At 43.0% G+C, this 13970-nt stretch overlaps 1 protein-coding gene across 1 annotated transcript in view; it reads right to left on the bottom strand.

Moving 5' to 3' along the window:
- Positions 1 to 13970, bottom strand: part of DNAJC5B (DnaJ heat shock protein family (Hsp40) member C5 beta) — a 371842-nt gene that overhangs the window by 213202 nt on the left and 144670 nt on the right. Inside the window, exon 3 of the mRNA XM_077270587.1 lies at positions 5343 to 5455. Coding sequence (XP_077126702.1) covers positions 5343 to 5449 — 107 coding nt within the window. The 5' untranslated portion in view covers positions 5450 to 5455. The remainder of the gene's footprint in view (positions 1 to 5342; positions 5456 to 13970) is intronic.

Raw genomic sequence — 13970 nt, 5'->3', positions numbered from 1 at the left:
GCAATGTTTTGTTAAATAGCCTGCTATTTACCATCATTTACCATCTGGTTTCACCTAGCCAGATACAGGGGTTGGACAAAATAATGGAAACACCTTGAAACATTAACAAAAGTTAGTTTAATATCGTGTACGTCCACCTTTTGCCATGATTACAGCCTCAATTCTCTGAGGTATGGATTCATACAAGGCGTGAATTGTTTCCAAAGGAGTTTTAGCCCATTCTGCAGTTAAAACACCCTCCAGTTCTTTGATCGACGATGGCGGCGGAAATCGGTGTCTAGCTTGAATCTCTAAAATCGACCATAAATGCTCAATAATGCCGAGGTCTGGGTATTGTGGGGGCCAGATGAGATGCTGAACTTCATTAGAATGTTCCTCGTGCCAAGCTTTAACAATTCTAGCTGTATGAATTGGTGCATTATCATCCTGAAAGATGGCGTTCCCCTCCGGGAACAGTACTTGAACCATTGGATGCACTTGGTCGCCCAAAATGCCTAAATAATCTTGGCTGTTAATTCTTCCATGAAGGGATACCATTGGCCCAGCAGATCTCCACGAAATAGCACCCCAGATCATCACAGAACCTCTGCCATGTTTTACGGTTGGGAGAAGGCAGTGTGGATGGAATGCTTCTTTCGGCTGTCTCCAAACATACACTCGGCCAGAGGTCGGAAATAGGGTAAACGATGATTCGTCTGAGACTATCACATGTTTCCACTGCTCGAGGGACCAATTCTGGAGGTTTCTACACCACTCTAAACGCTTGGAAACATTTGTCATTCAGAGCAGCGGTTTTCTAATTGCAGCTCTTCCGTGGAATCCAGATTTGTGCAGATCCCGACGAACAGTCTTCATGGAAACTGGGTTCTGTAGGTGTTTATTGAGCTCAGCAGTGATTTTCGGAGCCGTGGTCTTGCGATCCTCTCTCACAATTCGCTATAGAGTCCGACGGTCTCTCAGTCAACTTTGACTTTCGGCCGGACCTGTGCTTTGCTGCGGACGTTTTTTCCTTCTCTTTCAAACACAGTCATTACTTTGGAGACAGTACCTCTTGACACGCCACGCATTCGGGCACTTTCTGTTACACTAGCGCCTGCCATACGAGCACCAACAATCTCTTTGAAAATCCGAGAGGTCTGCCATTGGTATCAGGTTCTCATCAATGTTCTTACAATTATGCAAAACAAACAGTTAATTTACATATACATATCACATAACACAACTAATCAACTACAAAACATTACCATATGTCACGGTTTGCATGTATATAACATGTTCGAAGATTATGATGCCAAAACGTTAGGTGTTTCCATTATTTTGTCAAATGTCTGTAGATTGAGGTCAAGTGGACAATAGTAATGCATTAAAGATCTCAAAAGGGGTTCAGTACAGTCCTAAAAGATGCCCCACAGTTATACACCTATTCTGAGGGCAATTAGTGGCTTTACAGTATCGCGATTAACCCCTTTCTGACATTGGACGTTCTATCCCGAGGTGGGGTGGGCCTGTATGACCACCAACGTGATAGTACGTCATATGCGATCGGCCACGCTCACGGGGGGAGAGCGGCCAATCGCGGCCGGGTGTCAGCTGAGTATCGCAGCTGACATCCGGCACTATGTGCCAGGAGCGGTCACGGACTGCCACCGGCACATTAACCCCCGATACACTGCGATCAAACATGATCGCAGTGTTCCGGCGGTATAGGGAAGCATCGCGCAGGGAGGGGGCTCCCTGTGGGCTTCCCTGAGACCCCCGGAGCAACGCGATGTGATCGCGTTGCTTTGAGGGTCTCTTACCTCCTCCTCCCTACAGCAGGCCCGGATCCAAAATGGCCACGGCATCCGGGTCCTGCAGGGAGGTGGCTTCACAGCGCCTGCTTAGAGCAGGCGCCGGGATGCCTCGAGGAGTTGTGCACGTCAGATCGCCGATCTGACAGAGTGCTGTGCAAACTGTCAGATCAGCGATCTTACACTATAACATGATGCCCCCCCTGGGGCAATGTTATAGTGTAAAAAAAATATTAACATGTGTAAAAAAAATTCAAAAAAATTCAAAAAAAAAATTCCCCCCAAAAAATATATATATTGTTCCTATAAATACATTTTTTTATCTAAATTAAAAAAAAACAAACAATAAAAGTACAGATATTTAGTATCGTCGCGTACGTAATGACCCGACCTATAAAACTGTCCCACTAGTTAACCCCTTCAGTGAACACCGCAAAAAAACGAGGCAAAAAACGCTTTATTATCATACCACCAAACAAAAAGTGGAATAACACGCGATCAAAAAGACGGATATCAATAACCATGGTACCATTGAAAACTTCATCTTGTCCCGCAAAAAACAAGCTGCCATACAGCATCATCAAAGAAAAAAGAAAAAAGTTATAGTCCTCAGAATAAAGCGATGCAAAAATAATTATTTTTTCTATAAAATACTTTTTATCATATAAAAGCGCCAAAACATAAAAAAATAATATAAATGAGGTATCGCTGTAATCGTACTGACCCGAAGAACAAAACTGCTTTATCCATTTTACCAAACGCGGAACGGTATAAACGCCTTCCCCGAAAGAAATGAATGACTAGCTGGTTTTTGGTCATTCTGCCTCACAAAAATCGGAATAAAAAGCTATCAAAAAATGTCACATGCCCGAAAATGTTACCAGTAAAAACGTCAACTCATCCCGCAAAAAACAAGACCTCACATGACTCTGTGGACCAAAATATGGAAAAATTATAGCTCTCAAAATGTGGTAATGCAAAAAATATTTTTTGCAATAAAAAGCGTCTTTCAGTGTGTGACGGCTGCCAATCATAAAAATCCGCTAAAAAACCCGCTATAAAAGTAAATCAAACCCCCCTTCATAACCCCCTTAGTTAGCGAAAAATTAAAAAAATTAAAAAATGTATTTATTTAGGGTTAGGGCTAGGGTTAGGGTTAGGGCTAGGGTTAGGGTTAGGGCTAGGGTTAGGGCTAGGGTTAGGGTTAGGGCTAGGGTTAGATCTAGGGTTAGGGTTAGGGTTGGGGCTAGGGTTAAGGCTACAGTTAGGGTTGGGGCTAAAGTTAGGGTTAGGGTTGGGGCTAAAGTTAGGGTTAGGGTTTGGATTACATTTACGGTTGGGAATAGGGTTGGGATTAGGGTTAGGGGTGTGTCAGGGTTAGGGGTGTGGTTAGGGTTACCATTGGGATTAGGGTTAGGGATGTGTTTGGATTAGGGTTTCAGTTATAATTGGGGGGTTTCCACTGTTTAGGCACATCATGGGCTCTCCAAACGCGACATGGCATCTGATCTCAATTCCTGCCAATTCTGCGTTGAAAAAGTAAAACAGTGCTCCTTCCCTTCCGAGCTCTCCTGTGCACCCAAACAGGGGTTTACCCCAACATATGGGGTATCATCATACTCAGGACACATTGGACAACAACTTTTGGGGTCCAATTTCTCCTGTTACCCTTGGGAAAATACAAAACTAGGGGCTAAAAAATAATTTTTGTGGAAAAAAAAGGATTTTTTATTTTCACGGCTCTGCGTTATAAACTGTAGTGAAACACTTGGGGGTTCAAAGTTCTCACAACACATCTAGATAAGTTCCTTGGGGGGGTCTAGTTTCCAATATGGGGTCACTTGTGGGGGGTTTCTACTGTTTAGGCACATTAGGGGCTCTGCAAACGCAATGTGACGCCTGCAGACCAATCCATCTAAGTCTGCATTCCAAATGCCGCTCCTTCACTTCTGAGCTCTGCCATGCGCTCAAACGGTGGTTCCCCCCCACATATGGAGTATCAGCATACTCAGGACAAATTGGACAACAACTTTTGGGGTCTAATTTCAACTGTTACCCTTAAAAAAATACAAAACTGGGTGCTAAAAAATAATTTTTGTGGGAAAATTTTTTTTTTTATTTTTATGGCTCTGCGTTATAAACTGTAGTGAAACACTTGGGGGTTCAAAGTTCTCACAACACATCTAGATAAGTTCCTTGGGGGGTCTAGTTTCCAATATGGGGTCACTTGTGGGGGGTTTCTACTGTTTAGGTATATTAGGGGCTCTGCAAACGCAATGTGACGCCTGACTTCTTTGATGCAGTCCCTGGAAGCTTCACCCTACATTGCTCCAGGTGATTGACTGGTCTCTCCTATGTACACATGAGGAGACACAAAGACTTGTCACCTCTCTCTCTATAGTCCCCGGCTGTCAAGTCAAAGCATGTGTTTATTCTACAATGCTATAGAATTTCAGAGTAATACATATTTGCCAGTAATCGTGCAGCCAGGCTCTTATTCGTGCTGGCCATAATTCAGGCTGCTTGGATCTAATGACATGTACTCCTTAAACAGGTTGTGTGAAAAGATAAGTCTGCAGTCACTCTGGCCAGGAGTATGTATAACTTATACATACCCTCCGTTCCCGTCTCAGAAACCGGCGAATCTCTGCAGCACACAGTGTGATTGCAGATTTATCAGTTTGGACTGAGCAACCCCTTTAATATAAAAATCTGTAGGCTCAGATACTGTATGAACTAAATCTGTGCAATACAGATTTGTAGTACATAGATACATAGTTACATAGGATGAAAAAAGACTTAGGGCCATCAAGCTCAACATTTCTCCATTAATTGTTAATTTTGTCACTAAATTAACTATAACCCTCAACGTTATGGGTATTAAGGAAATCGTCCAGCCCTTTTTTAAAAGCTGTTATAATGTCTGCCATTACTACCTCCTGTGGTCGGCATTTCACAGTCTGCTGCTCAAACTGTAAAGAACCCTTTCCTATTTAGCTGTCGGAATCGCCTTTCTTCCTGCCAGTTAATAAGTGTCCCCTGGTCCTTAGTATGGTCCTTGGAAGGAATAAGTAATGTGCCAGTCCTTTGTACAGACCACACATATATTTATACATGTAAATGAGTTCCCATCTGAGGCGTCTTTTTTCTAAGTAAACAAGACCAACTTTTCCAACCTCTCATCATACGAGAGGCCTTTGATCCCTTGTAATAATCTAGTTGCCCACATTGGAACTGACTCCAATTTCTGAATATCCTTTTTTAAATGTGGAGCCCAAAACTGGATCTCATATTCTAGATGTGGCCTCACCAGTGATTTATAAAGGGGTAAAAATACATTGTGATTGCCGGATTTTATCTCTATTTTTATTCACCCTAAAATCTAGTTTTCTTTTGCGGCTGCTGCTTGACATTGAGTGCTGCTGCCCAGATTACTTGTAACCAGAATACCCAAGTCTTTCTCCTGTTCTGTAGTCCCATTATGCATAGAACCTAACTTTCCTAAACAATTATCCATCTTCATATTTAAAGAAAATACTAGTGAGAAGTTACCTGTAAGATTTCTTAATTTCATCATGCGTTGCACCTTTCTCCAATCCAAGAATTTGATACAAGGCCTCTCCTGATGTGGACAAAGAACGCTGCCTTTGTTCAGACATTTTCACCTAGAATAATTGAGGTATAATTAGCATTAATATTCTTTATAAGAAAATGTTTTGACTAAATGTAGAGTCATGTCCTAATATTTTGAGAGTGACACAATATCATGAGAGTGTTGGGACTTTGGGCACTAACCAGTTCCCTAGAACTAGGGGCACGGTAGTCCATCCCAGTCACCCGGATTACTCCTGAAGGTTGAGATGCCAGGTTCTCATGCCTTGCTATGATCCTATACCTACCCTGATCTGTCCCCTCCTTCACCCAGGGCAGTGGGAAACTGAAGTTTGTAGGAACACACTAACCAAACAAACCAGGGAAGACAAACAGGTATAAATGAAAATGACAATCATACCAAATAACACACGAAACAGCAGTGTGGGACACAGGGGAGTTAAAGGAATGAGAAAGAAAATAGGAAAGGATGAAGGTGTGCACAAAGAAAAAACTCCAAGCAACAATTTCCTGGACAATCTCCAAACACCAACTCCAAACACTAACTACACCTCCAACTCCAGAACCAGGTAGTAAGAGCTAACACTGACAATCCCTAAGTGCCAGAGGCGAGCCTATAAAGTAGAGGGGAGTGGCCAACACTAAACAGCTGAGACAATCCAAGTAGGAAAGCTCTAGGAGCTTCAACTGAACAGATTAACTCTTCCACTGCTAGCAAGGAAAAAAACTGCACTGTTTAATATAATGGTAAAGTACTTCTAACCAGTGCAGAAGTTCATGAAACCAGACACCTCGGTCTTCTAGCCCTTCTCTGTTGCGATAACCCCTTTACACACAAATTTTGATTTTCACAAAGTTTGCTGCTTCTGTGTTTTTAGATTTTTTTATTTAGTCAGATGTTTCTATTGTTACTAAACTACAATTATAAGCATTTCAGAAGTTTTTAAACTTTTATTAAAAATACATGAAGTTTATGCAAAGGTACAATATTTACATTGATACATTTTTTAACACTTTGGCAATTCACCCTGGCAGTTGGAAATCAGCTTCTGGCACAAATCCTAGTGATGGCAACTAGTGATGAGCGAGTGTACTCGTTGTTCGGGTTTTCCCGAGCACGCTCGGGTGACCTCCAAGTATTTGTTAGTATTCGGAGATTTAGTTTTCATCGCGGCAGCTGAATGATTTACAGCTACTACCCAGCCTGAGTACATGTGGGGGTTGCCTGGTTGCTAGGGAATCCCCACATGTAATCAAGCAGGCTAGTATCTGTTAATCATTCAGCTGCCGCGATGAAAACTAAATCTCCGAGCAGTCATAAATACTCGGAGGTCACCCGAGCGTGCTCAGGAAAACCCAAGCAACCAGTATATTCGCTCATCACTAATGGCAACTTATTCTTTCCTAATCAGTGCTTGGAGTTTATCACAATTTCTGTGGTTTTGTTTGTCCTCCCACTTTTTTAGCCTTGCCCACAGGATTTCAATGGAGCGTTTCTTCGATATGGACCTAAAATTTCAATGTTTTCTTCACAGAGCCACTCATTATTACTTCTGCTGTGGAACATGGTGCTCCATCATGCTGAAAAAAGCATTGTTCATCACCAAATGTCTCCTTGATCATTTGTAAGATATTGCTTATTGAGTTGTTTAGATAGAATTCCTTATTCATGGCAGTGTTCTTAGGCAAAATTCTGGGTGAGCCCTTGGATAAAAAGTAACCGCACAGATGAATGGTCTCAGGATGTTTTACTGTTGGCATAACACAAGACTTATGATAGTGCTCATCGTGTTTTCTTAATACAATTATTCTTCCAGATGTCCCAAACAGTGTGAAAAGGGCTTCATCAAATAAGTTATCACAAAGCAGGAGTAAAAATTAAAACACAGAAATTGAGATCAAATCCAAGCACTGATTAGGCAAGAATGGTCTGTCATTAGTAACTATTTTGCCTACAAGGTGATATTCGGCTGCCAGAACAAATTGAAGAAGTCTTAAAAAATAAGGGTCAACTGTAAATATTGAGTCTTTAACTCCTTTGAGACCGAGCCAATCTTGACCTTAATTTTTACAATTCTGACCACTGTCACTTTGAAGTTCACAAAAAACAAGCTTCTTTTCCTGCACAGCTACTTTCTGAACAACTCTCTGATTCTGTTGGCCCTCACTGAAACCTGGATTCTGACACTGTCTCCCCTGCTGTCATTTCCCATGGTGGCTTTCAATTCTCCCATTCCCCAAGACCCACAAACAGACATGGTGGTGGAGTTGGCATACTCTTGTCCCCATAATGCACTTTCCAGGTCATTTCGTCCCCTCTCCCTCAGAGTAGCGGTCATATAGCGTCATTTCTCAGCCTGGTTGCCGCACTTTATGTCCTCAGAACTCCCAACCCTTATCCTGGGAGATTTCAACATCCCCATTAACAGCCTCACTTCAACATCTGCGTCCCAGCTTCTATCACTAACCACTTCTCTCGGCCTCTCACAGCTCTCAACCTCTGAGATATACAAGGACGGTAACATTCTTGACCTGGTCTTTGTCCGGCTCTGTTCAATCTCCTACCTAAATAACTCACCGCTTCCCCTCTCTGACCACAACATTCTGTCCTTCACGCTCACAATGCCTCGCCCACCCCAGCACACTCCTACCGACCATACATTCAGAAATCTACAAGCCATTAACACTCATACACTTTCAGACTTCCTACACTCAGCACTGTCCCCAATCTCCTCTTTCTCCTGTCCTGATCTGGCTGTACACCACTACAATGAAACGCTCAGAAGCACCCTGGACCAAGTAGCGCCCCTCACCCTCAGAACCTCCAAACACAGAGTAAAACAGCCCTGGCTCACATCGCAAACTTGATTTCTTCAGTGATGCTCTAGGATTGCTGAACGCTTATGGAGTAAAACTTGCACACCAGAAGACTTCATCCACTTCAAATTTATGTTAAGAACCTATAACTCCGCCCGTCACTTCGCCAAACAGACCTACTACACCACCCTGATCTCCTCACTATCCAATAACCCCAAGAAACTTTTTGACTTTTGACACCTTTCCCTCCCTCCTCAGGCCAAAAGCATAAGCCCTCATCACAGACATTTGTGCTAGTGACTTGGCCTCCCACTTTAAAATAGATAAAATCCGTCAGGAAATCCGCTCCCAACCACCAAGTTCAGTGACTCCCATCCCTCCCTGCATTTCCCCTGGCTCACTCTCCACATTTGATCCCATCACAGAAGAAGAAGTCTCCAGGCTCCTCTCTTCTTCTCGTCTGAGTACATGCAGTACTGACCCCGTTCCCTCTCATCTCCTCCAATCTCTCTCTCCAGTCGTCACTACTCACCTAACTACAATCTTTAATCTCTCCCTCTCCTCAGGCATTTTCCCATCCTCCTTCAAACACTCTATCATTACTACATTATTAAAGAAACCCACTCTCGACCCATTCTGCACAAATAACTACAGCACAATTTCCAATCTCCCCTTTATCTCTAAACTCTTGGAGGGCCTGGTCTACTCCCACCTTACCCCATAACCTCTCCACTCACTCACTTCTAGACCCTTCACAGTCCAGCTTCCGCCCTCTACTTTCGACAGAAACTGCACTCATCAAAGTGACCAATGACCTTCTGACAGCAAAATGTGACCACTCTCTGCTCATTCTTCTTGACCTTTCTGCAGATTTCGACACTGTTGATCACCGTCTGCTACTCTCTAGGCTTCAGTCATTAGGCATTAATGACACTGTCTCTCCTGGTTCTCTTCCTGTCTTTCTGACGGCTCCTTCAGTGTTTTGTTCATTGGCTCCTCTTCATCTCCTCTTCCTCTCGCAGTTGGGGTATCTCAGGGCTCAGACCTTGGCCCCTTCTCTTCTCTCTCTACATGGTCCCAATTGGACAGACCATCAGCAGATTTGGCTTTCAGTACCATCTTTACGCTGATGACTAGTGTTGAGCGATACCGTCCGATACTTGAAAGTATCGGTATCAGAAAGTATCGGCCGATACCGGCAAAGTATCGGATCTAATCTGATACCGATACCCGATACCAATACAAGTCAATGGGACTCAAGTATCGGACGGTATCCCTGATGGTTCCCAGGGTCTGAAGGAGAGGAAACTCTCCTTCAGGCCCTGGGATCCATATTAATGTGTAAAAGAAAGAATTAAAATAAAAAATATTGCTATACTCACCTCTCCGACGCAGCCTGGACCTCACCGAGGGAACCGGCAGCGTTCTGTGCTTAAAATGCGCGCGTTTCCTTCCTTCTGTGACGTCACGGCTTGTGATTGGTCGTGTGCCGCCCATGTGGCCGCAACGCGACCAATCACAGCAAGCCGTGACGTAATTTTCAGGTCCTGGATGCCTAATTCTAGGCATTCAGGATTTTAAAATTACGTTCCGGCTTGTGATTGGTCGCGTCGCGGTCACATGGGCAACGCGACCAATCACAAGCCGTGTCGTCACGGGAGGCAGGAGACGCGCGCATTTTAAAATTATGTCCCGGCTTGTGATTGGTTGCGTGCCGCCCATGTGACCGCGACGCGACCAATCACAGCAAGCCGTGACGTAATTTCAGGTCCTGAATGCCTATTTCTGCATTCAGGACCTGAAATTACGTCACGGCTTGCTGTGATTGGTCGCGTCGCGGTCACATGGGCGGCACGCAACCAATCACCGCGACGCGACCAATCACAAGCCGGAACGTAATTTTAAAATCCTGAATGCCTAGAATTAGGCATCCAGGACCTGAAAATTACGTCACGGCTTGCTGTGATTGGTCGCGTCGCGGCCACATGGGCGGCACGCGACCAATCACAAGCCGTGACGTCACGGAAGGAAGGAAACGCGCGCATTTTAAGCACAGAACGCTGCCGGTTCCCTCGGTGAGGTCCAGGCTGCGTCGGAGAGGTGAGTATAGCAATATTTTTTATTTTAATTCTTTATTTTACACATTAATGTTGTTTCGATACCGATACCCGATACCACAAAAGTATCGGATCTCGGTATCGGAATTCCGATACCCGCAAGTATCGGCCGATACCCGATACTTGCGGTACCGGAATGCTCAACACTACTGATGACACACAACTATACGTGTCATTCCCTGACATTACCCAGGCAGTACTACAGAACACCAGTGACTGTCTGTTCTTCTCCAACATCATGTCCACTCTCTATCTGAAACTCAACCTCTCCAAAACTGAACTTCTTCTGCTCCCGCCAGCTACTAACCTCCCTAAATCTGACATTTCCCTCTCCGTGGGTGGCACCATAATAACACCCTGGCAGCAGGCGCACTGTCTGGGTGTTATGTTTGACTCCGATCTCTCCTTCACATCCCATAAACAATCTCTTGCCCACTCTTGCCGCTTACACCTCTCTAGAATCCGTCCATTTCTCACCATGGAAACAACAAAAAACCTCACTGTCGCCTTGATCCACTCCCACCTGGACTACTGCAATGCTCTATTAATTGGCCTCTCCGTTACTCGACTTTCTCTTCTCCAGTCCTTAAAGCAGCAGCCAGGGATGTCCATCTAACTGATCGGTATTCAGACATGTCCGCTCTTCGGCAGTCGCTATACTGGCTGCCCTTTAATTATAATTATAGAATCCAATTCAAAGTACTTGTTCTCACCCACAAAGCTCTCCACAGTGTGGCACCCCCTTACATCTCCTCCCTCATTTCTGTCTATCGGCCTAACCGACCACTGCGCTCTGCAAGCGACTTTCGACTAACCTCTGCACTAATCCATACCTCCCACTCCCGGCTCCAAGACTTCTCCTGTGCTGTGCCAATCCTCTGGAATGCTCTACCCCAAGATATTAGGACCATCCACAATTTGCATAGTTTTAGGCGCTCCCTCAAAACACATGTGTTCAGAGTGGCCTATCACGTTCCCTAATCAAAGTTATTGTATGTGTAAGTGTGTGTGAGTAGCCCATTCACTACTTCCATCTATCCCCCACTCCCTGAAGATGGCTGGACAATCATTATAAATACATACCTTGTATCTCCCTCACCTCATTGTAGATTGTAAGCTCTCCTGAGCAGGGTCGTCTTATTTTGCTTTAATTACTGTATTGTTAACGTTGTTACCTATGACAGAATATGTTGACGCTATATGAATAAAGATTATTATTATTATCAAGATGAAGTGTCACTAGATGTGCTTGCTGATAAATTTGATGAACAGATGATATCATTGACAACTTTATTTGAACAGATTTACAAAGTCAATGTGTTTCAAGGTCAACACAGGACCTCTTCATCAGGACAAAAACCTCAGTGCTGAGATCTCATCTCCCGAGATATCGGTGCTCAGATCTCCATCTGCGCATACGCCGCCCTCGGCAGACATTTTCCCGGAGTCCACAGTATACTGAATCATGTAAGTGCGGGGTGCTCTGGACTTTCACAAAATGTCAGCAGAGCCCTCACACCACCGAACACCCGCAGCGGTGCACATCGGTACACCCCATCATCCAAGCCTGCGACTTGCAGCAATGTTCCACTCTTGCCTCCACCAGCAGCGACCCTGGGACCCCCACTTCACCGCAGCCAGCACCCTCGGTAAGCAATAAGACTCACTGATTATAAGAAACACCACCATTTTATTTAAAACGTTTTTGTTCCTATTTTTCTCCTCAAAATTTGGGGAGCGTCTTATAATCATGCGTCTTATAATCTGAAAAATATGGTAATTGTCTTTTTAAAATACAAAAACAAAATCGCCAAAAGTCAGATATTTTTGTGTAACTGTCCACCTCACAAAGTGTGCATGTCACAAATAATTTTCATTTTTGTTCATCTGCTCTACAAGACAAATTTATTTTCATACTCACCACACCAATACAGCTCCTTTTGCAAGTGTTGGCTTTTTGGATGGGTACGTAGTTAGCATTTTTTATTAAATCATTTTTGATAAGTGGGTTTAATTTTGTTAAATATCATCCATTTCTATGACGAAGTCACCTTGATCCAAAGAGATCTTAGAGCATTATTCACTCCTCTTTTCAGAGAAATTGGAGGCTTGGCAGTACAGCCATTTGTGGAGAAATTTTGTCCTCCATCTTCTCCTCATCGAAGAGAATTGGATCACACTATGCTGACACTCTGAGTTTGATCAGAGTTTGATCAAAGTGTCATTTGCATGATCAGCCCGATTCTCTCAGATTGACAATTGACGTCCGTGTGCACCTGACCTAGGGCTAATTTTGCTGCTTTTAAACATGTCAAGAAATATGTAAAGAAAATGAGCTAAAGTGGTGCTGCTTTCTATAAGAGCACATGACGTCTTTTGCTCAATAGAATGAACATATGCATTTCTATGTACAAATGATGTACTGTGCATATGTTCAGGCTTTTAATAATCTGAAAACGGCACGCAGTTAAAAGAAGTGACATGTCCTGTTCATTCTTCTGACGTTTTCAGCTCGGAAGATGCTCTATATTTAACAATACAAGTTAATGGGGATGCTGTAAAGATGCCTGGAAGACAACAAGATGTCTCTTGGAGCATTTTGTTATTATTTTTGCTTAAACTTTTCACCCCCGGACCATGTTTCATTTTTTCATTTTCATTTTTTCCTCCCCTTCTTCCAAGAGTTTAACTTTTTAATTTTATCGTAGTCATAGCTATATGAGGGCTTGTTTTTTGCAGGATGAGTTGTACTTTTGAGCGACACCATTAATATTATATCATATAGTGTACTGGAAAATGGGAAAAAAATTACAAGTGTGATGAAATTGCAAAAACAAGTGCAATTCCACAATTTTTTTTAAATACCGTAATAAAATTAATAAATATTGACCATTTGGTAAAACTGGCCTGGCAATATGATTCTCCAGATCAGTACGATTACACAGATGCTAAACATGAATAGTTTTTTTTTAAGTGGTGAAAAAAAATGGAAATTTGTATGAAAAAAAATCTTGCTTTTGTCTCCCAAGTTTTCATTTTTCAGGATCTGGGGCAGGGTTAAGGCTCTTTTTTGTGCCCTGAGCTGATATTTTTACTGATACTATTTTAGGATAGATATAATGTTTTGATCGCCTTTTATTGCATTTTATTGCAATGTTGCTGTGGCAAAAAAGTGTAATTATGGCGTTTTGATTTTTTTCTCATTATGCTGTTTAGCGATGGGATTAATTTATATTTTGATAGATTAGACATTTATGAACACAGCGATACCAAGTATATGTATTTTTTATTTTATTTTTTTTTATTTTCAATGGGGCAACAGTGAGGAGATATGAATTTTTTCTTTTTTTATTTCTTACTTTATTTTGATAGTCTTTAAGGAGACTTGAAACTGTGGACTGGCATTCACAGGAGGCTCATAATGACAAGCACAGGAGTCATCAGCAGACCCACGGTTGTCATGACAATCCATCAACGCCCTTCGATCACATGACAGGGCCACCGATGGGCTGAATGAATGACACGTTTCCCAGCCAGTGAGTTTTAAATCCCGCTGTGAATGATTAACAGTGGGAATTAACTAGGTTAAAAGCCTCAGGCGGAGCACCGCTTCACCTGTGGCTATTAAACGCAC

This window comes from Ranitomeya variabilis, chromosome 6, assembly GCF_051348905.1.
Source record: "Ranitomeya variabilis isolate aRanVar5 chromosome 6, aRanVar5.hap1, whole genome shotgun sequence".
Lineage (NCBI taxonomy): Eukaryota > Metazoa > Chordata > Amphibia > Anura > Dendrobatidae > Ranitomeya > Ranitomeya variabilis.
This window is presented reverse-complemented; position numbering and strand designations above follow the sequence as displayed.